The following is a 27,731-nucleotide window of genomic DNA, read 5'->3' as shown; positions in this document are numbered from 1 at the left end:
ATATATATATATATATATATATATATATATATATATATATATATATATATATATTAGGGCTGTGCAATATGGACAAAATAATCATATTGCGATTTTTTGAAGGAATATTGCGATTGCGATTTTATTTGCGATTTTTTTTTTTTTTTTGCTTTTTCAAACAAGCTACATACATACATTCTAAATGTATTCAGTGCACAAGAAGTGGATAACAAAACATTTCACCATGAAATAACATAGTATTAAGTTTAATAAACAAAACTGTAGTAAAATTGTCTTTAAAACAGACAACATAAAATAAATAAGCCATTTTACTTTTTTCCCGGTACTTTAGCCTACTTTGTGCAATAAAGAATACATTCATTTCAGTGGAAAAATAAGTCCAAAACTCTCTATTTTAACATTTTGAGGGTTCTAAAATCTTTTGCTTTTTTTATTTATTTTTATTTAGAAATTATGTTTTAATTTTTCTGATAATGAAAAAGCATAAACATTTACTTATTTTTAATCAAATGAAAAATAAACCCTTTTAATTTTTGTGAAACAAACAGAAATTTACTGTTAAAATCAATGTGTGGAAGAAAAATTATAATTAGTTTAAAACGTTTAAATAATAATTAAGTGGTTAATCTTGTTGTAATTTTTTTTATCATATATATTGTTTTATGTAAATTATTTAAATAGGAATATATAAACACCCACATCATACTGTACAAAAGTAATACAGGACTAATATTGTTCTGTTACATGTGAACCGTACTTTTATTTTGACAGTTTGCCGTGAAGTTTCTGTGTGTATATGATGCTAGTTTTCTCAAATGAAACGGTAAAAGTGAAACTCACAGCAGCGATTTGGCGATTGAGTTTATCTGTTCGTGTGAGATGCAAATGCCAAAAATTAGCGGGAGCGTCACGTGTGCTTCAGTCTGCGTGTAGTAAAGAAATAAAACGCGTCTCCATCATTCTTGCATACAGAAGCAAACGGAACATGCAGGATTTATATTAAAACGGTCTTTTTGCATTTCAGTTTTCACAGACACTAGTCCATATCGCGATTTGAATTAAGTGACAGACCAACTTTTGATTTATTAATCCAAAAATCGACGAATTACGTGGCATTCCGCGCTATAGTAGATTAGGTTTTATGAATGGAGTCCGCGATCCAGTCCGTGTTTTCTTGGAGGAGACATTGTAATCATGCGACCATGAAGAGACAGAAATGACATGCCTTAGTGTAAATAAGATAAATAACATAAGGCAATTTAGTATGCTTAATAAAAGAACTATGTATAGACCTGTTCTATAGGAAAGATAACCTTAAATGACTTCTATTTGTGATGTGGCGCTATATCGAAAATAAAATGAACTTGACGTTCAAGGGGGGCGGGGGTGCCGTTGGGGGGATAGATAAAATCGCAGCCTTGTGCGGTTTAGAAATCGCATGTGCTTAAATCGCGATTTTTTTGCGATTGCGATTAATTGCACAGCCCTAATATATATATATAAAATGTTTATGTCATTTTACTGTACAGTTTCAGTGAAAATTAAAGGCAAAATCATCACAAACATACTTGCACTTGTAAAAAATTAGATTTTCTCCAAAACTATACAGTAAAATGTCTTGAAAATAACTACAGTGATAGTCAGGGTCACTCTGAATAAAGATGGAGTGAAATAATGAGCTAACCTATAGGGGAACATTTCTTATGAGTGTTTAAATATATGAAAATAATCCAAGTGCTAGGACACATGTTGTTTTGTATGAGCTAACCTATATAAGGAAATTATACAAGTGCAAGTATTTTTGGGATGATTTTGCCTTTAATTTTCACTGAAACTGTAAAGTAAAATGACTTAAAATTAATACATTGATAGCCAGGATCACTTTGAACAAATGTGAATTTAAAGAATGAGCAAATCTGTAAAGAAAAGTGTTTAAAAATTGGGACATATATATATATATATATATATATATATATATATATATATATATATATATATATATATATATATAAACACTGGAAAAAAAATAAAATAAATAAAAACATTAATGCTAACATTTATCAACTTTAATAAATTATTTAGAATTATTTTAATGTACAATACAAATGTTTATGTAGAAATTTAAAGTATTTACAAATATATATATATATATATATATATATATATATATATATATATATATATACACACACACACACACACACACACACACACATAACATTAAAATAAAATATTAAATAAAACACTTTTATATTAACATTTATTAACATTAATAAATAATTTTAATAATGTACAAATACAAACGTTTATGCACAAAATTACATAAACTAAAAGGAAATGCCGTTGTGACGGCTTTTTCTTCTTCTATATATAGTCAGTGAGAGAGAGAGCCTACACACACACAAACATCAAAATAAAAAACACATTAATAGTATTATTTTTTTACATTAACAAATTATTTAGAATAATTAAAATACAATATAAACGTTTATGGACTAATGTAATGTATTTACAAACATTCGAATAAAAAGTATATAGGAACGCCGGTTTGACAGCTTCTTTACAGGCATTTTGCCTGCTCTCAGTACCCGTACTGTAAGTGCACGATTACACGCGCAAGAAAAAAAAGTGCGGCTGACTTGGTAAAATAATAATAATAATAATAATAATAATAATGTTACCTTTGTCTCTATGAACTGGTCATTTGCTAAATATGCAATTGTCTAGAAATGTTGTTCTCTATAGATTTAAATGCATGCCTATTCATATTTAATAAAGGGATGATTTGTGATATAATTTGTCTTCATCTGTTAACAACACAGATTCTTATACTCAGATTAATAGATGAATTGCCTTATTTTACATATATTTTACATATAGGCCTATCATATAAAAGTTGTCTGTCTGTTTCAGAGATGTCAGCGATCAGCTCCGGTCCATATGATCCAGTGATCCGGATTCTTCTGATGGGCAGATATGGATCTGGGAAAAGCTCATCTGGAAACACCATACTGAGAGAAAGAAAGTTTAAAGAGCATGAGCCTGAAGTTTGTGAGGGTGAAACACAGATCGGTGAAAAGCGGGTGTATGTGATTGATTGTCCAGATCTACTGGATCCAGATCTGAATAAAGAGCAGCAGGTGATGATGAAAGAGCAGCTGGTCTCTCGATGTTCAGCAGGTCTCAGTGCAGTTCTTCTCACCGTTCCTCTAGAGAAACCTGTGCAAAATGAGGAAGAGATCCTGGATTATATTAAGTGTTTGTTTCGTCCTGAAGTTCAGAAATACAGCATGATCCTTTTTACGTGTGGAGATGAACTAGAGGATCTGGATCGGACCATTAATGAATGTTTACAAAACCATGCTGATCTCCAGCGACTGGTGACTGAATGTGGAGGAAAGTTTCACGGTTTCAACAACAAAAGTAAATCAGACAATCAGATTCAAGAACTACTGCAGAAGATTGAAGAAGTGATGGATGAAAACAGAGGACAATTTAAACAAATGAGGAGGAGTCAGAGCATGGGTTGCGGTGTCAATTGTGAGTTGTTCTTTTGTTGTGACATTACACACAGGTAAAATTAGGTAAAAAAAAAAAAAGGTAAAATTGGCCGTCGCCATGGAGTGTCGGTAAGGACACAGAGACAGGAACACCAATTAAATGGCTTTATTATACAAGTTTGTGTGGTCTAAACAAAGAAAGGAGAAATATACATAAATTAAGTGAGTTTACAATAAACAAGATCTCCTTGACACATTTAAACATCTGTACATAACATTGTAATGTAATATACATACATACTGTGCTTCATTATACTTGATTGAGCTTAATAAACTCAACAAACTTACAGTAACATGGGTAGATATCTCAAATCACACTTCAAAATAATGTAATGTTAAATTAAAAAGAAATATGTTGCAATCACATTAACAGCGCTGAGCTAAACCGTACGGTGGCTGACAGAGGCCAACGCGCAGCAAACAAGAAAACACATGCAAACAGAAAAAACGACAACAAATTAAGAAAACATCTTCATCCGTTTGACAACACAGGCACTGCAAATCCTCGCAACGCAAACACAAATACGGAAACGCGCTGCAAATTCTCACAACACAACCAAACTCAGAAACACGCTGCGAACACACGAGGGCGCTGCAAACTAACAAACGCGCTACATATAGATCGGTCCACAACGGAAATGTTTCAGGGGGACCTCAAAAAGTGACGAACTCATCTGGGACCTGATTATTTATATCACTATATTACCTGATTATTTATATCACTATCACCTTTAAGTGATACTATACTATCACTAAAAGGTGATAGTTCACCGATAACACCTCTGCTCTGACCAACAGCCACTGAACAAATAATCAGGTCCCAGATGGGTTTGTCACTTTTTGAGGTCCCCCTGAAACATTTCCGTTGTGGACCGATCTATATGCAGCGCGTTTGTTAGTTTGCAGCGCCCTCGTGTGTTTGCAGCGTGTTTCTGAGTTTGGTTGTGTTGTGAGAATTTGCAGCGCGTTTCCGTATTTGTGTTTTCGTTGCGAGGATTTGCAGCGCCTGTGTTGTCAAACGGATGAAGATGTTTTCTTAATTTGATGTCGTTTTTTTCTGTTTGCATGTGTTTTCTTAAGTTTGCAGCGCGTTGGCCTCTGTCGGCCACCGTAAAACCGGCCTGATTTACGTCTCTGAATTTTCACGCGTATGTCTAGAAAACATTTGTCCGTGCAAGGCCGCATCTCTTCACTTACACATAAAATAGTATTCTCAATACCATTGAATAATCTTATGCAGCAGTAACAGCAACATACAATATGAATAAACACTTACTTTTCGTCATTGACGCACACAAATTAGACAGGAATTAGGAGGAAAGCGAACCATCCCTCCGTAACCGAGTGGAAACGAAATTAACAGTTCTTTAGTGCAGCCGCTAGATCAGTGCTGCTTTCCGATTGGCTGTACGCTCGCATGATCGGTGCATGATCAGTACGTAATCTAATACGCTATAATGCCTCCTGTATGATGTGAATGGATAAATGTGTCCAGCAGGGGGCGCAACTGACCATCCTTTTCAACAGTTTTAATGTAAATATGTTTCTGTTTCAGCAGTGTTGTGCGATATGGTTAATTTTCATATTGTCCTGTTGAGAGGATCTAGTTTACTTTCGGTTTCATTCTCTTCAGTCTCGCGTGTATGTATTTTTACCTCTATTTTATCGCATCGTAATCCTAACTAGATGAAAACGTTCGTGAAGACAAACTCACAGTTGTCCTAAGAAAGCCCAGCTTGAAATTTTAAAACAGCTGTTAAAGCCTAAAGTTTTAAAATTTAGTTTTAGTTATTTAGTTAATAATTAAAAAAAAACAGCTGTAAGAGCTTGAAGTTTTCAAATTTATATAGAAAGGTTAGATGATTAGCATGTTTCTAACTTTGTTTAGCATGTTACTAGCATGTTTTAGCATGTTTGTAATGTAATTAGCAAGTTACTAACATGTTGCTAGCATGTTTCTAGCATGATTAACATGTAACCAGCATGATAAGTATGTTAATAGCATGATTCTAACATAACAAGTAACAAGCTTAATTAATTAGCATGCTATTAGCATGTTGCTAGTATGATTAGAAAGATGCTAACATTTTGTGAGCTTGTTTTTAACATGATTAACATGTTACTAGCATGATTAGCGTGTTACTAGCATGTTAAATGCAGAGGACCAATTTCGAGTATGGGTCACAATACTTGACAATATATCACGATTTGTACTTTACATTTTTTACTAGCGTGATTAGCAAGTTACTAGCATGATAAGCAAGTTACTAGCATGCAAGAAACATTTCCGTCTGAAATAGTAGTAAACATTTTAAAGTAGTTTTAGTAGATTTTTTTTTTTCTTTGAGTCCTTGCTTATACTGAACTCCTGCGCACTAGAGGCTGGAGAATTAATAAACTATGTGCAATCTGATTAAACATCCTGATCTTTTCTGTTGCAGTTTCAGATGAAGAGCCAGATGAGGAAAATCCAGATCAGACTGGTTCTGCTGGGAAAAGTGCCACTGGAAACAAAAACAACCTGTTTAAATTGTCAGCTGGTTCAAACTCTGAAACGAAATGGAGCAGCTTAGAAAACAGTGTCAGGATGGGTGAAGAGATCTCACTGATCCACACTCTTGGATTGATGGATAACCTGCATAAAACACATTTTAGAGAACTTGGATGAGAAAGCAGAGCAATCAGAAGCACAAACGGATGACTCCAGCAGGGCCGCTGCTGGCCAAATGGGTGCCCTAAGCAGAAATTTACTTTTGTGCCCCCTCCCCCAAATATTGCGGAAGTTATTTTTGGTCAAAAAGGTAAATAAAGAGCGAAATAGCAAGACCAAGAGCAAGAGTTTTATCAACAAAAAAGAGTTACCTCCAATGGCTATGATTTTATTAGTACAGATTGATTTAATAATCTCAGAATCATACAAAAGGAAATTAAGCAGTTTTACTATGATAAAAACCATGGTTATCTGCCTTTTTATCTATCTTTCTATCATATCCATGCTTGTAAATTGTGTTTTATTGAATATATAATATTTGTATTTGTCTGTATTTTTTTTAATATATTTTTATTCTGTGTTTTTACACTGTATATGTGGCAGTTTTGACAATAAAGCAGACTTTGACAATAAAGCAGACAAGGGTTATGATGTCCACATATTTTTGTTGAGGAAATGATAGGAAAGATTATGTGGACATTTTAATTAAATGTTTGGTCAATATTAAACAAGGAATTCGATCATCATGTAAGTGTAACAACTGCATTTACCAGGCCTTTGGTGCCCTTTTCAGGCTTTTCTATTAAAATTGTAATGTAAACTGTTAATTTTGTATTAGATTATGTATTTTAACACTGTTATTAAATGACACCATTTGGTCATTATAAATCAATAATCATAATTGCCTCTGTGTTTTAATATAATGCATTTTAAGTCATTTTGTTTACTTAGATCTGCTTGTATTCATATTAAGAAAGATGCCTTAGTCGTAAAATTATTACGGACATTAAAACACTATTAACGTCGACAGAATAAAATAAAGTTTCACAGGATTATGAACGTACCTAAGTGATGCACGGGCTTCATCTCGGGCTTTTTTCTTCTTCTTTAGTTTCTTGGCGCCGGACTGTTGATGTCTCTTTCATATTGTTCATCAATTATTATCATCATTTTTGGCCAAATAGGCAGCCGTAAACAGAGGTAAAGGCGCGTCGCTGCGCGTCATCACGTGTGCTTTCTAGCCTACTCTGCGTTCACAGAAAATGCAATATATACGTTTATATTTTTGTTTATTTGTATATGTATATTATTAATATTAATTTATTATTATAATAGGTTATATAAAAACTAAAATAAATAATAATAAAAATAATAAAAAAATTTTTTTTGAGCAGCTGGGATGGTGCCCCCCTGGGATTTGGTGCCCTACGCAGACTGCGTACTCTGCGTATAGGGAGCGGCGGTACTGGACTCCAGAAATGCAGAATTTACCCGTTGAGTCTCGACACAAAGTTCTGAAGATGATCTTTGCTTCTCTTCTTAGTTCTAGCAGAGACCTGAAGAACAAAACACCCATAGAGCTGCAGCACAGGCCTTTCAGCTTACCATCTGCTTCATGCATGAGTAGATCAGCTGTGAAAAAAAAAGAAATACACAAACATGTGATCAGTATATACAGCACTTGCTGCAGGATCTCATTCGCAGATTCAACTTGTTAACATCATTGAATTATGTACTTTTATTGCATTCTTTTGAAAAGCTAAGCTGATTTATTGCATTTAAATTTTCCATTTACTTACACTAACACGGTTGATTATTTTTGTAATGTGTGTTTATTTTCATATACTGAAGTAAATTGTTGAAGCCTGATATTGAAACCATATTTACATTAAATTGAATATACACAAACAATACTCTTATAAACAAGTTGCATGCTTTATTGAAACCTCTGTTGACATGGCAATAATGCGTTTTGCTTCTTAGATTATTTTTCATGCTTCCGCTTCACAAATAGGTTAAAAGACCATGAAGGTCACATGTCTCCGGTTGACCCAAAATTTTCTGGTTTCCCTTTGGTAACCTTATTTTCACATGAGTTTAGAAGACTATAGGTTCTACAAATAAGGTAGATGTGCTAGTGTTGTTTATTCTTAGTTGTAATATTGCTTTATTCCAACTTTAAAACATACATTAACTGTTAAATATATATATAAAAAAATTGCTCTTCATGAACTCTGAACACTTATTGGAAAATACTATTCTTGTATTATTGCCGGACTGTATAGAGATCAGTATTTGTATTTCATTGTTCACAGTTTTATTCTGATGAAAACGGAATCTGTTTTTCTCTGCAGGTGAGATGAGAGCTGCAGCTCAGATCTTACTGTGTCGTGATTTCAGTTTAATTTAATAAATGTGAAAGATATGGCTGAAATGTTGATTGACATTTTATATGATGCCTCACTAGATGACTTTTTGACTTGATGACAACAGATTGGAAAACACACCATGATCCTCTTCACACACAAACATCAGCTGATGAGGAGAAACAAAAACATGTCCAGCATGTTGTTCCAAATAGGACAATCTATTTTCTATGAAAACCAAAAGATATTTTGAAGAAGTGGTGTTTGTTTTGATTATTACACTCTAAAAAAAATCCTGGGGTTATTTTTTTTTAACTCAAATTCTGAGTTGAGCCCTTTGGGAATTGTTATTTTTCTATGAAAGTTTTAGATCTACCAGCTCCTGGGTCAGACATAACATAACCCAATGTTTGGGTTGTTTTTTTCATTACTCAGATCCTTGGTCAGACATGAGATAACCAAATGTTTGGGTTGTTTTTGCATTACTCAGATCCTGGGTCAGATGTAACCTAGCGGTTGAGTTATTTATCACGGGGATTTTGCTTTGAGAGAGCAGTTCAAGTGCCATCGAATTGATGCATTTCTTCAGTAAAAACAAGTTTGTGTCCATTTTATTGTATATAATTACTGTGCTCCATATCCTCTGTCTTATCGCGTGAAAAAGCCTCATACTTTGCATGAAATAAACAATTTTATTTACTATTTTATTTGGCACCAGAGTTAGCGCCGTTACGGTGGAAACGGAATAACAGAGACTGGTCAATTACACCCTAATTACTTCAATTTGACATTTAATTTGTACTTCTAATGTTTGTTAAACGAATCTAAATAGGCAATATGCATACATTAAAATGAAAAACAATGCTGTGAATGATAACTACAGGAAAATAGAAAGGAAGTTGTGGTTGTGTGGAGTATTTTACAAAAGTTTAGATGATTTAAGTTAATCTGTAAACATTATTTCATGTATAAAGTAAGAAATAAGCTATATTATAATAAAAAAGAAGCAACCCATTTGCTGGGTTAACCATTACGATGGGTTAAATAACCCAATTTGCTAGATAAAATTAACCCCAAATGTGTTCTGTCCTATATTTACCCAGCCCTTGGGTTAAAAACAACCCAAAAACAACCCAAATTAATTATTAATTATTAAGACAATTTATGCATTATTAATTGTATTATGAAATGTTTTATGTATCATTTGTCAGGTTCCTGCCCTGACTGTCTTGACTATGTTCAATGTTTCTTTGTTTGTTTTGTGTCTAAGCACATGGTTCTGTCTCTGTTTGTGTCTGCCATGTGCTCCTGTTGTCCCTCCTCCTTGTTTCCCCTGGTCACGCCCCCTTGTTTAGCCCTTGTCTATTTGATTGTGTTCACCTGATCCTCATGTGCTCTGATCCTTTATATTGTGTTACTTTCACTTCTGTCTCTGCTGGTTCGTTTGGTGTTTTCCTGTTTCTTGGCCCTGAATATATCCTTTGATCTTGCTGTGGTTATTTTGGTTCTTTTATCTAATTGTGTGTATATTCTCTTTTACTTTTTGTCTTCTCTGGTTCTGTCTTATATAATTTTATTACATTTCTTAAGACATTTATGTATTGAATGCATTACTAGGTGTTCTATGTTTGTTTCTGAGAAGTTATTATGTGAATTAAGGTTGCACTCTGCCAATATGTATGTCATGTCAGTTAACTATATTTGCATACGTAGATTTTTCTTGGAACAAAAAGTGCAGAAGTTTGCAAAAGTGTTAGGGTCTCTAGAGGCCAATCTAAAATTACTAGGAAAGAGGAATTCTAGCTCCCATGGCCCCAAGGGTGATAGGCCACAAATTGTACATATAATGTTACTTTTGGTCACGGACTGCAAAGACTTGACTATTGTGTATCAAAATTAGACATGAAGCGAAATGAATACCCTTTGTTCCTTGTCTATTCTGGTCTGGGAACTAGAGCACGAGCGAGTGTTGAATTGCACCTTTGTTAGCTTTGTTAACTTGGTAATACATTTCCTCCAACCCACCTATCTGAAGTGGAATCGACTTTGCATCAATGGTTATCAAGTATTAGGCCTATTAATGTCATGTCTCTGGTCTGATCAGCCAGCCCTGCCTCTTGTGTTCCTTGACTGTGTGTGTTTTTTTTTTTTTTTAATTACTAGTGAAACATCGCATTATTTTCTATCAAACATTAACATATTTCTGTGCATGAAAAATATACTTGCACCATTACACACCTTGGGTTCCTAGCGACCCAAAACACTTTTTACTAAAAAATGAATCAGAAAACATTAATTAATTTATATTTTATTATTTTTTTTCTTGTTTTACTTGTCATAATGAGCTTTGAGCACAACATTAGTTGTTCTGATTTAGCGCACTTTAGGTATACCAGTTTTGTAGGCTACACCAAAAGTACAACTGCAGGATATTTTTATTAAGAACACAAATATGTAAATGTAGATCACTTAGCACAAAGTAAATGTATATGTTCTGGATGCTGAACCCGACTGAGCAGATCTTTGATGTTTTATCTAAAATTAAAGTCATTTATGTGTTAACGTTACAATCTCTGTTTCATCAGTCACTTGTCGCCACCAGCTGGCGTTACGTTGTAATTGAGACAATCTTAATTTAAAGCGTCGTCAAACGGAGTCTGCTGAAAAAGGTGACTTATTCTGTTTTGTTCGCTAATGTAGACAACAGTGTTTATATCCGAACTATACACTCTTATTCCAGAACTTTCACTGCCAATAAATACATATTTTTGAGTTTCTAATTCCACAGATGACTATACGATATATGACTATAAGATGACATAAACGACAAACCAGTCTAAATTAGAAAATTGCTTTCTTATTTTGTTTTATTTTTATTGATCAGCTGATCTACTTGTATTTTGGCTTCAGCCTTTAAAAGAGTGGACCAGAATAAGACGCACTGAGAGAAAATCTTTATTATTGTATGCAGTATTTGCATTCTTATAAAGTATTTGTATTTTATTTGTATTCTTCTAACAAAGTCCCTTTAAGGGTATTCTAGCCTATAGTCTTTGCTTCTAAGCATCCAATCGATCAAATATACTTAGATCTACATGACCGTCACTAAGTTCTTTATTGTCACTCAATAAATTATATTTACAAAAATAACCATGGTTGCACTACAAATAAAAGCAAAAATCCATGGTATAGTTAAACCATGGTAAGCACTAGCCTATAACCACGATCTTGCTACACTTACGGTTTAACCATGGTATTTGTAGTAAAACTATGGTTATACAAATGATAATGCAACAAAAACCATGGTTACTACACCTTTACTATAAATAATTAATTTTTGTAAGGGATATCTATTGACATATTGCAATTAACTGACACTGACTCTTATGTAATAATTTAATTATAAATGTTGCACGATTGCTGAAAAAATAACTGCTTATTCGTGTCGTTTCTAGACTAGTTTTGTATGGCTCATGTTGTAAGCCTCCTCCTACTGGACGCATCAGGAACCACAGGGGCGTAAAACTGCATGCTCTGTTTGTCTCTCTTCCCCTACATTCAGTCAGTACCGAGTCTTCTGTGGAGAGGCTAGCAGTTCACGGTATTTCTCATATTTACACAACTATCAATAACACTTTATACTGTTTGTTTAAGCGTAAAACATTTTACAGGCTTGTTTCTGTGTTGTTTTCATCGGGTTTAGTGCTACTTGTGCGTCTTTTCTGGCGTATTCCTACCTTAACATTTAGTGCAGCAGCGAGTATGTGAGGAAAATACGGTCAATCCATTCAGAGCGCTTTCGAGTGCTTTTTTGTGTTCACTTGTTTGTTCGATGTTTACTTGTTTGTTCGATGTTTGGAGTAAGAACTGTTACTGAATGTGAAGTCAAAAGTTAAAGTTTGTGGTGTAAGAATTGATGGGAATCGATCTTTTGACATCTTTGAATCAAATGTGTTAGCTACTTTACATTGTTAAAGTATGCTGGAACAGATACCGCTTAATACCTTGAGCCTATTGGCGAGACCATTTAAATAGATATGTTAATGTTAATCGATCCTGCTAAAAAAAGAAGAAGCTTAAACCAGCCTAAGCTGCCTACTTTCTTGGCTTTTTGGTTTTAGCTAATACTGTCGTGGAGCAAAGATGATGAATTCTCTCAATGAAGTCAAAAAGGCTCGAAAAGCAGAGTTCCAGATGCCAAAATAAGACTTTATTGAACAGCACAACAAAGCCGAGACAACGGTCACCGCATCTAGCCTCTGTCTGTCCGGGTATCCATATACCCATCCACGCTATCCAAAATTGGTAATTCCGTTTTTTTTGTTGGTTATGCCTGTCTGATTCGCCACAATTATTTATTGGTCCACCTGGCCCATTTTTTAATGGTGGAATTTGGCTGAGTCAGCCATTTTTTAAAAGTAAGTCTCGGGTCTCCAATTAGTTGGAGGTGGTCCCATGGTTCATATATCAAACCTGTTTACATGTATCTGTCATATGTTGGAAGTCATCCAAAGTTCACTAGTTCACTTTAAGTTCACTGGTAAATTCCAGTGGAAACCACCGGTGCTGGCCCACGGCATGCACCTGCAGTTCGATCTGTGTTGATGCAGTTCAATCTGTGTTGAGACATCTAGTATTATAATACTCAGTATTTTGATAGATATTGATTACTGTTATAGCCACCATTTGTTTAAGTATAATAATATCATATTGAGTAAAATAGCACAATATATTTTTTAGGATACACAATAATACCAGCTACTTCCATCTTAAACCAGCTAAGACCAGCCAACCAACTATGCTGGTTTTAGCTGTTTTTTTTTTTTTTTTTCAGCAGGGTTTGACGCCGAAAACATTAAATATTGCTTTGGTTCTTTTTATTTTTGTAGAGGTTTTATGATTGTTGTTGGTTTTACATTCAAAATGCAACATGTAAATGTTCTAATTAAGTTACTTTATTGTAATGAATGCACTTACTTGGGAAAAAAAAATATTAAGACATTTATGGATATATACTGCTGTAGTTATTTAGCTGTAGTTGCTGGTCATTAGTGTTTTTTTTTTTATTTATTTATTTTATATTTAATGTCACATTTTGATCATGCATTTAAACTTGTGAAAACTTCAAAAAAATATGTGTGGCTTGGTAGCACATATGTGGGGTCCAAAACTTAAGCATGGGAATAAACCCCAGCCTGATTCAACATAATATATAGAATTATGCCTATTCTACTATCATCTTCTAGTATTCCTCTGACTGCGTGTAGAGAGTATGTGCTGAGGATTGCAGTGAGTAAGCTATTTAAAGCTTGAAAAACACAGACATAGAAAGAACCTGTTCAGGAGCTAAACATACATGACAGCTATTGATCAACCTTCACAACTGCTTTGTCCAGGAACCCGTATATGGTAAAAAAAAAAAAAAAAAAAAAACCGCCTGGTCCTAAAATACAATGATGTGGTACACTGTGCACAGCTTTAGGCGAGTATATATATATATGTATAACACAAAAGGACGTGCAGTTTCACTTTCTCGTTTTCTGTACAAATTTAGTTTATATCTCTAGAGCCCCTGCAATTTATGTTTTTGCAACTGTTTGCACCCTGAACATGAGTTCTGCATGATGTACTTTAATTAGAATACACATTAAAACCACAGAGAGTTAAGAAGACGTGTGATACAGTTAAGACATATTTTTCTGGATTGTGAATACAATGATTATATACATTTCCACAGAAAATATGAATATATGATCTTAACCTGTAAGATTTTGATTAATAATGATATAAATATAATAAGACATATTCATAATACAATTAATAATGCATAATCTTAGATAGGAATATGCAAATTATTGTTAATTCCATAAAGTCGACACATTTAGATTTTTGTTGATGAAACAGATCTTTAGAACTCTGCAGTCTGCAATAATAGAATAATAAGGGACAGTTTCTATGAATTGAGTACATTTTTTTTCATCAGTTTATGTTAGATGATTGTAGTATTCCCTGTATAGAAACAGAGAATTTGTGCCTATAATGTTTAAAAAATAATAATATTTGAAGATTAATGTACTTCATTCATATTCAATTTATAAAATTGCATCGAAGTGATCAATATTCCTGTAATACACTGTTACAGCAGGAATCACTTTTACGTCCACAATCTGATTTATTTTTACTTTTATTTCAGAGATGAATGACGAAAGTGAGCAGAATGAAGAATTGAGGGAGGTTGAGGAGAAAAGTCATGTTAAATCTGGAAAAAAAAGACTTAAGGAGAAAGGTTTAAAGAAAAGAAGACCCAAGAAGTCTTTCACCTGCACTCAGTGTGGAAAGAGTTTGACATGCAAATATAGTCTTGATGTTCACATGAGAGTTCACACCGGAGAAAAACCGTACAAGTGTTCACACTGCGACAAGAGATTCATTCATTCAGGACACCTAAAAACACACGAGAGGACCCACACTGGAGAGAAACCGTACACATGTGATCAGTGCGGGAAGAGTTTCAGACGGTCAGAACACCTTAAGGAGCACATGAAAGTTCACACTGGAGAGAAACCGTTCACTTGTGTTTTGTGTGGGAAGAATTTTGCTCGCTCTACACACCTTAAGGAGCACATGAAGATCCACACTGGAGAGAAAGTTCACATGTGTTCACACTGTGACAAGAGATTCAGTCAGACAGGACAGCTGAAAATACATGAGAGGATCCACACTGGAGAGAAACTCTACACATGTGATCAGTGCGGAAAAGGTTTTGCACAGAAAGGACACCTTACGGTACATAAGAGAGTTCATACTGGAAAGAAGCCATTCACTTGTGATCACTGCGGGAAGAGTTTCTCAGAATCAGCAAAACTTAAGGAACACGTGAACATGCACACAGGAGAGAAGATTTACCCATGTGATCAATGTGGCAAAACATTTTTGTGGGCTTCAGTCCTAAAGACACACCTGGGAGTTCATACAAAGGAGAAGCCGCATTCATGCCATGTGTGTGGAAAGAGTTTTTCATTTCTACAAAGTTTGAAAGTACATCAGAAAGTTCACACTGGTGTGAGAGATTACATGTGCTTTAAGTGTGAAAAGACTTTTACTTCAGCGTACTGTTTAAAACTGCATGAGAGGATCCACACTGGAGAAAAACCTTACATGTGTTCACACTGCGACAAGACATTCAGTCAGTTAACACATCGGAAAATACATGAGAGGATCCACACTGGAGAGAAACCGTATCAATGCTCTGAATGTGGGAAGCGTTTTACACATTCATCTTCTCTACACAGTCATACGAAAAACAATCACAATAAGTAGATCATCTGTAGATCCAGCACTTTCAGGTCTAATAGGGCTTGTCAGTAAAGCCGGTTCTGTATTTAGTAGTTAATCTTCATCACCTGCTTTCAGATGGAGCAGCATTTACTACACAGAGCCATAGTTCACTGACAAGCTACACACACACAAAAAGGACGATATTCGTGTGATTAAAATTGAAAAAAATCTCGATAATGACAGCTGTTTTTGTAGCTTCTCTGTGAACTAAGGCTCTGTGTAGTATATATAGAATATATTTTATAGTATTTTAAGCAGTAATTAATGCATTGAGTTATTATATACTTTATTATTATGAAAATTAAATAACAAGAACTCTATATAAACCATATATTGTCATAGCTGTGTGTTTATTAGTCACATTAAATCAATGAAAGCAGTTAAGTCTTATGTTTATTCAGAGGGGTGTATTTGGCGTGAGAGCGTCCTCTGGCTTCCAGATGGAGATTTACATCTGATCACAGAACTGTACTGGAAGATACACACGACAATCATAGCTTTTGTCTAATCGTAATTAGATGCTGCTTTCTTAGCAAATGTCACACAATAATGAATCAAGCTATAAAATGTGATCTGATAAATCAGCCACCTTTATTTATATAGAACTTTTAACGATAGAGGTTGTGTCAAAGCAACTTTACAGTATTAAATAAGACAATAGTTTGTCAATAATGCAAAAGGACAACAGTAGACAATCAATTTTCAGCTTAAGGCAATTCATTACTGAATTGAATTGAATGTCATCATCCAGCTCAGTTCAGTTCAAATAGTATACAATATCGTTAAAAAAGTGTCCCCAACTAAGCAAGGCAAAGGCAATAGCGGCAAGTAACCAAAACTCCATTGTAACAGAAATGGAAAAAAAAACCTCGGGAGAACCCAAGCTTGTTCCTTGCCATCCATTACATGTGGATTGACAAAGAAACATTATATAAAGTTTTCACAGTGAATAAAGTGCATCTTCATCTTCAAAACCAGCAGTTTGAACTGAGATTCTGATCTACTCAAAGATGGAGTTCCTCCCCAAAGAACATTTATTTTTGTGTATCATTTTGCATAACGATATAGAATAAGAATAGTAACACCATTAAAACTAATGCCAATTCCTACTTGTTCCTACAGTAAGAGAGATGTGGCTTGTAAGTTTTTACTTCTACTTGGCTCATTTTTTATTAAGTTGTAAACTTTCTATTAATACAACGTTTCCTGTACTTTTTATATTTAATCAGTGACATTTACTGTCTGTTGATTGTATTTGAATCAGGAAAAAAGTAATTTTACAAAGTAATTTCTGCTTTTAAATTTTTTTTCAGTGAATCTTTTATTTACCTAATAAACTATATCTTACTCCATACATGACTGAGATTGAGTTTTTTTGTCTATTTTAGTAACCCTTCTTCTTTTTCTTATAGCAGTGAGCAGATCGATCCTAATAGCGTACCAGCATTGGTATTGGTATTAGTATCAGATCAATACTAGCCTAGTGAGATCAATGCTTTATTTTCAGTATTTCTCCTCTACGCTTAATACATTACTTCTGTTTCAACAAAGAGAGGACATGCCTGTGTGTGCAAACAGTGGTGGCTTAAATGATTAAAACACTGGTATTTTCACCAGCTAAAAAATAGTTTTGAACCATTTTTAAGGTATTTGTACTTTACTGTTGCAGATATATGAGTCTGACAATAAAAGTGTAATGAGAAACAGGAAAATCCAGCCTGCATCCTTGAGAATAATGTAACAGTACCAGACACATTGTTTCTCTTCTTAAAATATGTCAGTGCAATTGTTTTGTCACAAGATGCACATCAGTAAAGTTATTTTCTAAAGCACGTTTATAAAAGGTACCTAAATGTCCCATTTGAACTATGGCTTAATCCTGGTTTAACCTAAGCCCTTTTTGTGAAACCAGGCATTATTATTAACAATACACGCTCACACGCACACACACACACACACACACACACACACACACACACACACACACACACACACACACACACACACATGATAGAGAATTGTATGATCCCTGTATAATATCGTTTTTTAAATGCAAGATATTTAAAGTGTGCCTGAAGTGTACTTGCAATACTTCAACTTTAACACAATCACATATACAGTGGCTATATCTTAAGTTGGACTTCAGCACTCTTTCTACACAATTACTTAAATTAAATTAAAGTAATGTGCTTTGAGCACAACATAGGTATACCAGTTTAGTATACCAAAAGCACAGCTGCACCGTATTATTTATTAAGAACATAAATATGTAAATGTAGATCACTTAGCACAAAGTAAATGTATATGTTCTGGATGCTGAACCCGACTGAGCAGATCTTTGATGTTTTATCTAAAATTAAAGTCATTTATTTGTTAACATTACAATCTCTTTTTCATCAGTCACTTGTCGCCACCAGCTGGCGTTACGTTGTAATTGATGCAATCCTGATTTTAAAGCGCCGTCAATCGGAGTCTGCTGAAACAGGTGACTTATTCTATTTTGTTCGCTAATGTAGACAACAGTGTTTATATCCGAACTATAAGTTTGAACGCAGATTTGAATGTCTGTCATTTAGGAACAAGATTGCATGGGTGATTGAATCTGTTCGTGATCTGACTCTTTATTTAAATATCAAAAAACATAAAACAAGGGCTTCAAAGCTGTGTTTTGGCGAATGAAACAGTAAGCGATAAACTACCTACTAAAGACATCATGCACAGTTGGATTTCTAGTACTTGGAGAACCCTCTGCGACCCAACGTCGCCCCCTGTTGGATCAATGCGAACTCTTCTGATTGCCTGCCTGCCTGTGTTGAGTGCAATTGTTTGTGCCTGCAAACTGCAAAGTTCCTGTCAATTAATACATATTTTTGAGTGTCTAATTCCACAGATGATTCTGACTATAAGATGAAATAAAAGACAAACCAGTCTAAATTAGAAAATTGCGTTCTAATTTTGTTTTATTTTATTGATCAGCTGATCTAATTGTATTTTGGCTTCAGCTTTTAAAAGAGTGGACCAGAATAAGAAGCACAGAGAGAAAATCTGTATTATTGTATGCAGTATTTGCATTCTGTATTATTTTTATTTGCATTCTTCTAAACAGCCAATAGATCAAATAAACTTAGATCTACATGACCGTCACTAAGTAGCTACTTTATTGTCACTCAATAAATTATATTTACAAAAATTAGTCATGGTTGCACTACAAATAAAAGCAAAAAAAAAAAAAAAAAAAAATTAACCATGGTCTTACTACACTAACCGTTTAACCATGGTATTTGTAGCAAAACTATGGTTATACAAATAATAAGCATTGTAACAAAAACATGGTTACTACACTTTTAGTATTTAATTCATGGTTAATCTTTTTTACGATAAGGATACCTATTGACATGTTGCAATTAACTGACATTGACTCTTATTTAATCATTTAATTACAAATGTTGCACGATTGCTGAAAAAAATTGCGCGTTTATTCGTGCCATTTCTAGACTGGTCTGTTCTGATGGCTCATGTTGTAAGCCTCCTCCTACTGGACGCATCAGGAACCACAGGGGCGTAAAACTGCCTGCTCTGATCGTCTACCTTCCTCTACATTCAGTCAGTACAGAGTCTTCTGTTGAGAGGCTAGCAGTTCACGGTATTTCTCACATTTATTTACTCAACTATTAATAACACTTTATGCTGTTTGTTTAAGCGACATCTTACAGGCTTGTTTCTGTATTGTTTCCATCGGGTTTAGTGATACTTGTGCGTCTTTTCTGGCGTCTTCCTACTGAAGTAAACATTTAGTGGAGCGGCGAGTATGTGAGGAAAATATGATCAATCCATTCAGAGCGATTTTGAGTGCTTTTTTTGTGTTCACTTGTTTGATTGTTTCAATGTCTGGAGTGAGAACTGTTACTGAATGTGAAGTCAAAAGTCAAAGTTTGTGATGTGTAAGAATTGATGGGAATCGATCTTTTGACGTCTTTGGATCTAATGTGTTAGCTACTTTACATTGTTAAAGTTTACTGGAACAGATACTGCTTAATACTTTACCTCGAGCCTATACGTGAGACAATTTAAACAGATATGTTAATGTTAATCAATCCTGCTAAAAAAGAAGAAGCTTAAACCAGCCTAAGCTGGCCACTTTCTTGGCTTTTTGGTTTTAGCTAAAACCAGCTACTTCCATCTTGAACCAGCTAAGACCAGCCAACCACTTATACTGGTTTTAGCTGGGGGTGGGGATGGGGGTGGGTTTGATGCTGAAAACATTAAATACTGCTTTGGTTCTTTTTTTTTTTTTTTAAGATTTTATGATTGTTGTTGGTTTTACGTTCAAAATGCAACATGTAAATTTTTCTAATTAAGTTACTTTATTGCAATGAATGCACTCACTTATGCTGCTGTAGTTATTTAGCTTTAGTTGCTGGTCATTTTTTTTTACATTTATGTCATATTTTGATCATGTAAAGAAACTTTTTAAACTTGTGTTTACTGTTATATAGCTGAGGCAAGGCAACTTCAGAAAGACATGTGTGGCTTGGTAGCACACATGTGGGAAAACTTAAGCATGTGAATAAACCCCAGCCTGACTCAACATAATATATATATATATATATATATATATATATATATATATATGTATATGAATGAGTGCAAAACACGAGTTCAGGAGTTACCCTTGTAAACGTAACTCGAGTTTGCTTTTTCAATAAAGTCTTACTGGCTTCAAAACCTCTTCAGAGCAGTTTATTTTGAGCACGGAATATTCCACAAACGGACGTGCAGTTTCACTTCTCCTTTTCTATTCAAATTTAGTTTATATCTCTAGTAGAGCCCCTGCAATTTATATGTTTTTTGCAACTGTTTGCACCCTGAACATCAGTTCTGCAGAATGTACTTTGGACCTTTGATTAGAATACACATTAAAACCACAGAGAGTGAAGAAGACGTGTGATACAGTCAAGACATATTTTTCTACAGATGGACTGTGAATACAATGATTATATACATTTCCACAGAAAATATGAATATATGATCGTAACCTGTAAAATGAGTAAAGATTTTGATTAATAATGATATAAACATAAGACATATTCAGAATACAATTAATAATGCATAATTTTAGGTATGAATGTGCAAATTCTTGTTAATTCCATAAAGTTGACACATCAATAAAGCTTGAAGCAGATTTAGATTTTTGTTGATGAAACAGAAAAACAATCTTTAGAGCTCTGCAATAATAAAGAATAATAAGGGACAGTTTCTATGAATTGAGTAAATTTTTTTTCAACGGTTTATGTTAGATGATTGTAGTGTTCCCTGTAGAAACAGAGAATTTGTGCCTGTAATGTTTAAAAAAATAATACACTCTAAAAAGTGCTGGGTTAAAAAATAACCCAACCATAACCCAGCTGCTGGGTAACTATGGGACAGAACACGCGTTGGGTTGTTTTGACCCAAGTGCTGGGTTAAATCATTTGACCCAAAATGCTGGGTTGTTTATTTGACCCAACCAGTGGGTCAGATTAACTGTGTTGCTGGGTTAAAAACTACCAAAATATTGGGTTATTTATTGTCTAATTGCCTTGCTACCTTTATATTTACCAATAATAATATATAAATCACAAAAGAATGTAAAATTATTATTGTTTTTCTGTAATACAGTTACACAACACAAAAAAATGAATATGTAAATGTCATTTTAATGAGTTTTCATATTTCTTTTTAATACAGTTTTCAAATAGGTGTAGCTGTCACACATTTTGTCCAACCCTTAAAGACACAAATAACGGTTTTAGTAGATCAGTTTCTTTTAAACACAAAACTGTAAACAAGGCACACTATATTCATATTCTTTATGTCAACATTGCAGCAGCAGAACACTCAAAAATGAATTATTACCACATTAGAATCATTCCAAACATTGTGCCATTAAAACTAAGCCAAACAAAGAGTCCACCAGACAATTCTTACAATTTAAAACATGTTACAAGTGGCCAAAAAAAATTTAACACATGAAGACTTATGTCCATCAATATGATATACTGCAAGCTGGAGAAATTCCCGGGCAACAAGTCCGCTTCAATGGCATGGCCTGGAACAATGGCGAAGGTCTAGAAATGTTGTTGTCTCATCCCAAGGCTCAAATCCACCATGTTGGTCCCCACCTGTTAATTATACGGCATTTAGTCTTGCAACATTACATTTTAAGTTAAGTGTATTTTATGAACATAAACACAGAGGCATGAAATAAATGCTCATTTTGCTTCTCAACTTTTCATACAGTTGTGGTCAAAATGATTAGAAAACTAGTATTTTCACCAGCTAAATAAGGTTTTAAGTCAGTGATTTCTATCTTTTGCTGTAGTGTGTCAGTAGGAAATATGGGTTTACATTTCCATTCATTTTGCCATTAATTGTGATAATCCAGTGACATTTTTGTTCTGTGCTCCACACAGGATCTGATCTCATCATCATCCAGAAGAACTGTGAAAGCGTCACCAAGATGCTCCAAGAGACCTACCTGCAAAGCTACAATACTGTTAAAAGTTTTAAGCACTTGTCTAAAAATGTCATAAAATGACTCTGTCAAAAATAATGTCATAAATGTTATAAATGTTCTTAATCAATTAACCTTGATTAACTAAATTAAATCAACATTTGGTTTGACCGTCCTTTTGCGTTTAAAGCAGCTTTTTCCCTACACTAGGTGCACTTGCACATAGTTTTTCAGGTAGCTTTGCAGGTAGGTCTCTTGAAGCATCTTGGGGACGTTGTCACAGTTCTTCTGGATTTAGTCTGTCTCAGTTTGTTCTGTTTCTTCATGTCATTCCAGACAGACTGGATGATGATGAGATCAGATCTCTGTGGAGGATTGGCTGTTGTGCCAATGTAAACTGATATTTCTCACTGACACACTACAGCAAAAGATAAAAAACACTGACTTAAAATCATTTTTTAGCTGGTGAAAATACAACTGTTATAATAATTTTGGCCACCACTGTGTTTATATATATACATACACCCTTATTAGAGCAGAAAACGTAAAACAAAACTTACAGGTTGTACGTCAATGAATGGCCTCCGGGATTCCGTGGTTGTGGGTCTGAAAACCTTTTATCCAGAGTGGGCAGGACTTTGAAAGCACTTTCCCCTTTAGCATCTAAACCATAGGAATAATATGCAAACTGTGAACCATATTTTATAATCAAAACAAACTGAAACACTTTCATATGAAGATTTCTTCATTCCTTTAAATAATGCAAATGAATTCCCACCCTCATTCAACTACTGCAGGTTAAGTTTAGGTATGGGGTCAGATTCAGGGATGTAGAAAATGCTCACGCAGAATAAGGCATCAGTTTGTGCTTCATAAGTACTAATTAACAGCCAATATACAAGCTAATAAGCAACTAGTTAAGTGTTACTGTACCATTGTATTTACCAGTTGATGTGTGTCAAATACAGTTGCATATTGTTTTATAGATTGACATATTATTAGAAAAAGCTTACCTTAAGTCATGTCACCCAGCTCTGAATGCACCTCACTGAGCACTGGCAAGAATTAGGTCTGCAACTGTAGCCCAGTCTTCAAAAAGTCTGCCTCTGGATATAGCTTCCTAAAGTCTTGTGAAATCTGATCAAATCTGAAAAACAAATGTGGTTCAATAAGTTTAAGGTTTATACTGGTATCCTAGTTTGTAATGCAACACAGGCATTCACTAAAATAGAGGAAGAGTATGCTGCGTTCACACCAAACGCGAATATGCGTCTAAATTCGCGCCTGCCGCGTCTAGTTATTCGCGTGACCACTTTGTGTTCATTCGCGCGTCAAAAGCGAAATCGACGCGCGTAAAAACAAAAGTTTGAAGCGAAATTTACGCGCGTCACGCGCGTCAGAGGCGAAAGTTTCAAACCCCGTTGGCGGCCATCTTTTTTACAAGATTCTGTTGTTGTTCGGTCATTTATCGAGAGAGTCACCGCTCTGTATTTGCTCTGGAGAGCAGAACAGCCGCGTACGGATCATCGTCGCCGTATTTGGGTCCACCAGACCCTTCGGAGGCGAACCCAGTTCGGCGAGTTTCATCACTTGCTCCAGGAGCTGCGCCTGGATGACGGCCGCTTTCAGCGGTACTTCCGCCTGTCCCACGCCCAGTTCGATGACCTGCTTTCCCGCATCGGAGCGAGGCGATTTCAGGAGCGGCGGAACTTCCCTCTGTGCGTTGGAGCAGTATATGATGACAGAATTTTCATTTTAAAAGTGAACTACTCGTTTATGTCATTCCTCTTTTGATGTATAATAATTCTATAGGTCTGTGCCATTTTTTTGTTCAGGTTATTACAGTGAAATCTGTTATTTATTTTTGTTTTGATGATAAATGGAGCCAGCCTCCAAAAGTATTTAACCTGTCCTGTGATTTCTTTATTTTCCTCACACAACACTGTCCAGACACACTAAAGTATACACACTATTATAGTTATTATTGTTCTATATGTTTCATATAATTAAGATTTAGATATGGATTAAATAGCATTCAATACAAAATGAATATGTGTCATATATGTGATAAAACACTTGCTTTGTTGTGCATTAGAACCGCACTAGGCATTTAGTATTCATGTTTCATATTTGAATGAGTGACTCCGGGCGGGCCTGCCGCCACAGCATCAAGCAGGCTCCTGATTGGTTAACGCGGCGCGAATTGACGCAGAAGTTCAGATTTTTCAACTCGGGCGGCAGACGCGAATTCGCGTCAAACGCATGATGCACAAAAAGCACAATTCGCGCCAGACGCTCAATTCGCGCCATTCGCGCGAACTAGACGCGCGAATGAGGCGAATTCGCGTCTACCGCGCCGCGCTAAACGCCAATTCGCGCCGCAAGAACTCCAGACGCGCGTAAACGCGTCTTACCATTGACTTAACATTGAAATCACTCGCGCCAGACGCATATTCGCGTTTGGTGTGAACGCAGCATAAGGGGCCGTTCACATGCCGCGCCTAAAAACGCGTGAAAACGCAAGACGCGTCGCTTTCTCATCAGTTTCTCATTCTTTCCAAAAACGCAGCTTGCTCTCCCATGGCGTCTGCCGTTGCTAAGCAACCATGTCCCGCGCCTGGAAAAAATGAGCTTCCATTATGAGCGTATAATAACGAACTTCAGTGCGCAAAAAACGCGACATGTGAACGGCCACATACACCACGAGAGATTAAGTCTAACTTTACATACTGTAGCTAAGACAACATTACATTTAAGTAATAAACAATGGTACATACCAGTCATATTGTGGTTTAACATTATTAAAGTAAGGGACATAGCGTTTTAGCTAATGCAGATAAGTTACCTCAAGGAAAAAACCGCGAAAATGCTCAACATAAAACATATGGATCTATCGTTGGATTCGGCACGTCGCAAACATTTACTTGAAAAATATGCCCTTAAAAGATCAATTTTTGTATGAAATGATCTAATTTTGACAAAACATTACAAAGCAATACAGTATGCAGACAGTAAAGGAACTTACCCCCGTATTTCTGACCTACTCTTTCCATAAGGCGTTAAAATAAAGGCCATATGTATACTGTAAATTATACAAATAACACACACACACACACACACACACACACACACACACACACACACACACTTTATATAACAATAAAGCGATTGTTGAGGCAAAAAAGTACATCGCTAGGCTGCTTAAGTTACAACGTTCGTCATTCACGGAATAAAATGCCAACCCCGCACAGCGACATATCAAATATTGCATTAAACAGTGAAATCAGTACGCTCTAAAACACAACTTATTAAAAATAAAGGTAAATAATTATATAATCATATTATTAATTTACCTTATAATCCTGCTTGCTGCGAGGTGCCTGACCGCCTGGCGACGAGACGAGTGAAGAATCCAGAATGTTCGATGAAGTGAAAAAAATAAACAAACCGGTTGGGTCAAAATAACCCAACCCAGGTGTTCATAGTGAAAGAACCCCTTATAGTCCATTTGACCCAGCATGATCAACCCAACTGTGTGTTTACAGTGCCTCAAACAACCCAGAATTTTGACCCAGCACAATTAACCCAGCAATGTGTTTACAAAAATAACCCAGCACTTTTTAGAGTGTAATATTTGAAGATTAATGTACTTCATATTCAATTTATAAAATTGCATCAAAGTGATCAATATTCCTGTAATACACTGTTACAGCAGGAATCACTTTTACGTCCACAATCTGATTTATTTTTACTTTTATTTCAGAGATGAATGACGAAAGTGAGCAGAATGAAGAATTGAGGGAGGTTGAGGAGAAAAGTCATGTTAAATCTGGAAAAAAAAGACTTAAGGAGAAAGGTTTAAAGAAAAGAAGACCCAAGAAGTCTTTCACCTGCACTCAGTGTGGAAAGAGTTTGACATGCAAATATAGTCTTGATGTTCACATGAGAGTTCACACCGGAGAGAAACCGTACAAGTGTTCACACTGCGACAAGAGATTCATTCATTCAGGACACCTAAAAACACACGAGAGGACCCACACTGGAGAGAAACCGTACACATGTGATCAGTGCGGGAAGAGTTTCAGACGGTCAGAACACCTTAAGGAGCACATGAAAGTTCACACTGGAGAGAAACCGTTCACTTGTGTTTTGTGTGGGAAGAATTTTGCTCGCTCTACACACCTTAAGGAGCACATGAAGATCCACACTGGAGAGAAAGTTCACATGTGTTCACACTGTGACAAGAGATTCAGTCAGACAGGACAGCTGAAAATACATGAGAGGATCCACACTGGAGAGAAACTCTACACATGTGATCAGTGCGGAAAAGGATTTGCACAAAAGGGACATCTTATTGCACATAAGAGAGTTCATACTGGAAAGAAGCCATTCACTTGTGATCAGTGCGGGAAGAGTTTCTCAGAATCAGCAAAACTTAAGATACACATGAACATGCACACAGAAGAGAAGATTTACCCATGTGATCAATGTGGCAAAACATTTTTGTGGGCCTCATCCCTGAAGACACACCTGAGAGTTCATACAAAAGAGAAGCCGCATTCATGCCATGTGTGTGGAAAGAGTTTTGCATTTCTACCTAGTTTGAAAGTACATCAGAAAGTTCACACTGGTGTGAGAGATTACATGTGCTTAAAGTGTGAAAAGACTTTTACTTCAGCGTACTGTTTAAAACTGCATGAGAGGATCCACACTGGAGAGAAACCTTACATGTGTTCACACTGCGACAAGACATTCAGTCAGTTAACACATCGGAAAATACATGAGAGGATCCACACTGGAGAGAAACCGTATCACTGCACTGAATGTGGGAAGCGTTTTACACATTCATCTTCTCTACACAGTCATACGAAAAACAATCACAATAAGTAGATCATCTGTAGATCCAGCACTTTCAGGTCTAATAGGGCTTGTCAGTAAAGCCGGTTCTGTATTTAGTAGTTAATCTTCATCACCTGCTTTCAGATGGAGCAGCATTTACTACACAGAGCCGTAGTTCACTGACAAGCTACACACACACAAAAAGGACGATATTCGTGTGGTTAAAATTGAAAAAAATCTCGATAATGACAGCTGTTTTTGTAGCTTCTCAGTGAACTAAGGCTCTGTGTGGTATATATAGAATATATTTTATAGTATTTTAAGCAGTAATTAATGCATTGAGTTATTATATACTTTATTATTATGAAAATTATAATAACAAGAAAGAACTCATATAAACCATATATTGTAGTTGTGTGTTTATTAGTCACATTCAATCAATGAAAGCAGTTAAGTCTTATGTTTATTCAGAGGGGTATTTGGTGTGAGAGCGTCCTCTGGCTTCCAGATGGAGATTTACATCTGATCACAGAACTGTACTGAAAGATACACACGACAATCATAGCTTTTGTCTAATCGTAATTAGATGCTGCTTTCTTAGCAAATGTCACACAATAATGAATCAAGCTATAAAATGTGATCTG

At 35.3% G+C, this 27,731-nt stretch overlaps 2 protein-coding genes across 3 annotated transcripts in view; both read left to right on the top strand.

Moving 5' to 3' along the window:
• LOC141330059 (uncharacterized) overlaps positions 1–6,946 on the top strand; it is an 8,296-nt gene extending 1,350 nt beyond the window's left edge. The window contains exons 2-3 of the mRNA XM_073835501.1: positions 3,106–3,540; positions 6,002–6,946. Of these exons, the coding sequence (XP_073691602.1) occupies positions 3,144–3,540; positions 6,002–6,228 (624 nt within the window). The 5' untranslated portion in view covers positions 3,106–3,143 and the 3' untranslated portion in view covers positions 6,229–6,946. The remainder of the gene's footprint in view (positions 1–3,105; positions 3,541–6,001) is intronic.
• Positions 6,947–14,620: 7,674 nt separating this feature from the next.
• LOC141329967 (uncharacterized) lies at positions 14,621–27,325 on the top strand. Of its 2 annotated transcripts, none has more exons than XM_073835494.1 (2): positions 14,621–15,661; positions 26,139–27,325. In XM_073835494.1, exons 1-2 carry the CDS (start codon positions 14,790–14,792, stop codon positions 27,136–27,138), a joined length of 1,872 nt encoding a protein of 623 aa, XP_073691595.1. In that variant the 5' UTR covers positions 14,621–14,789; the 3' UTR covers positions 27,139–27,325. The 2 variants fall into 2 exon arrangements, with proteins under 2 accessions (XP_073691595.1, XP_073691596.1); XM_073835495.1 differs by having other exon boundaries at positions 14,621–15,709; positions 26,187–27,325.
• Positions 27,326–27,731: the final 406 nt, after the last annotated feature.

This window comes from Garra rufa, chromosome 1, assembly GCF_049309525.1.
Source record: "Garra rufa chromosome 1, GarRuf1.0, whole genome shotgun sequence".
In the NCBI taxonomy this organism is placed as follows: domain Eukaryota; kingdom Metazoa; phylum Chordata; class Actinopteri; order Cypriniformes; family Cyprinidae; genus Garra; species Garra rufa.
The sequence above is the reverse complement of the archived record's forward strand: the minus strand, read 5'-3'. Positions and strand labels throughout refer to the sequence as shown.

What these genes read in the sequence shown, in the direction of transcription:
- LOC141329967 (XM_073835494.1), top strand. Translation starts at nt 14,790, where the DNA reads ATGAGAGTTCACACCGGAGAAAAACCGTACAAGTGTTCACACTGCGAC. An exon ending in ACTGGAGAGAAACCGTATCA is followed by an intron (nt 15,662 to 26,138) that starts ATGCTCTGAATG and finishes GAAGTCTTTCAC; the next exon opens with CTGCACTCAGTGTGGAAAGA.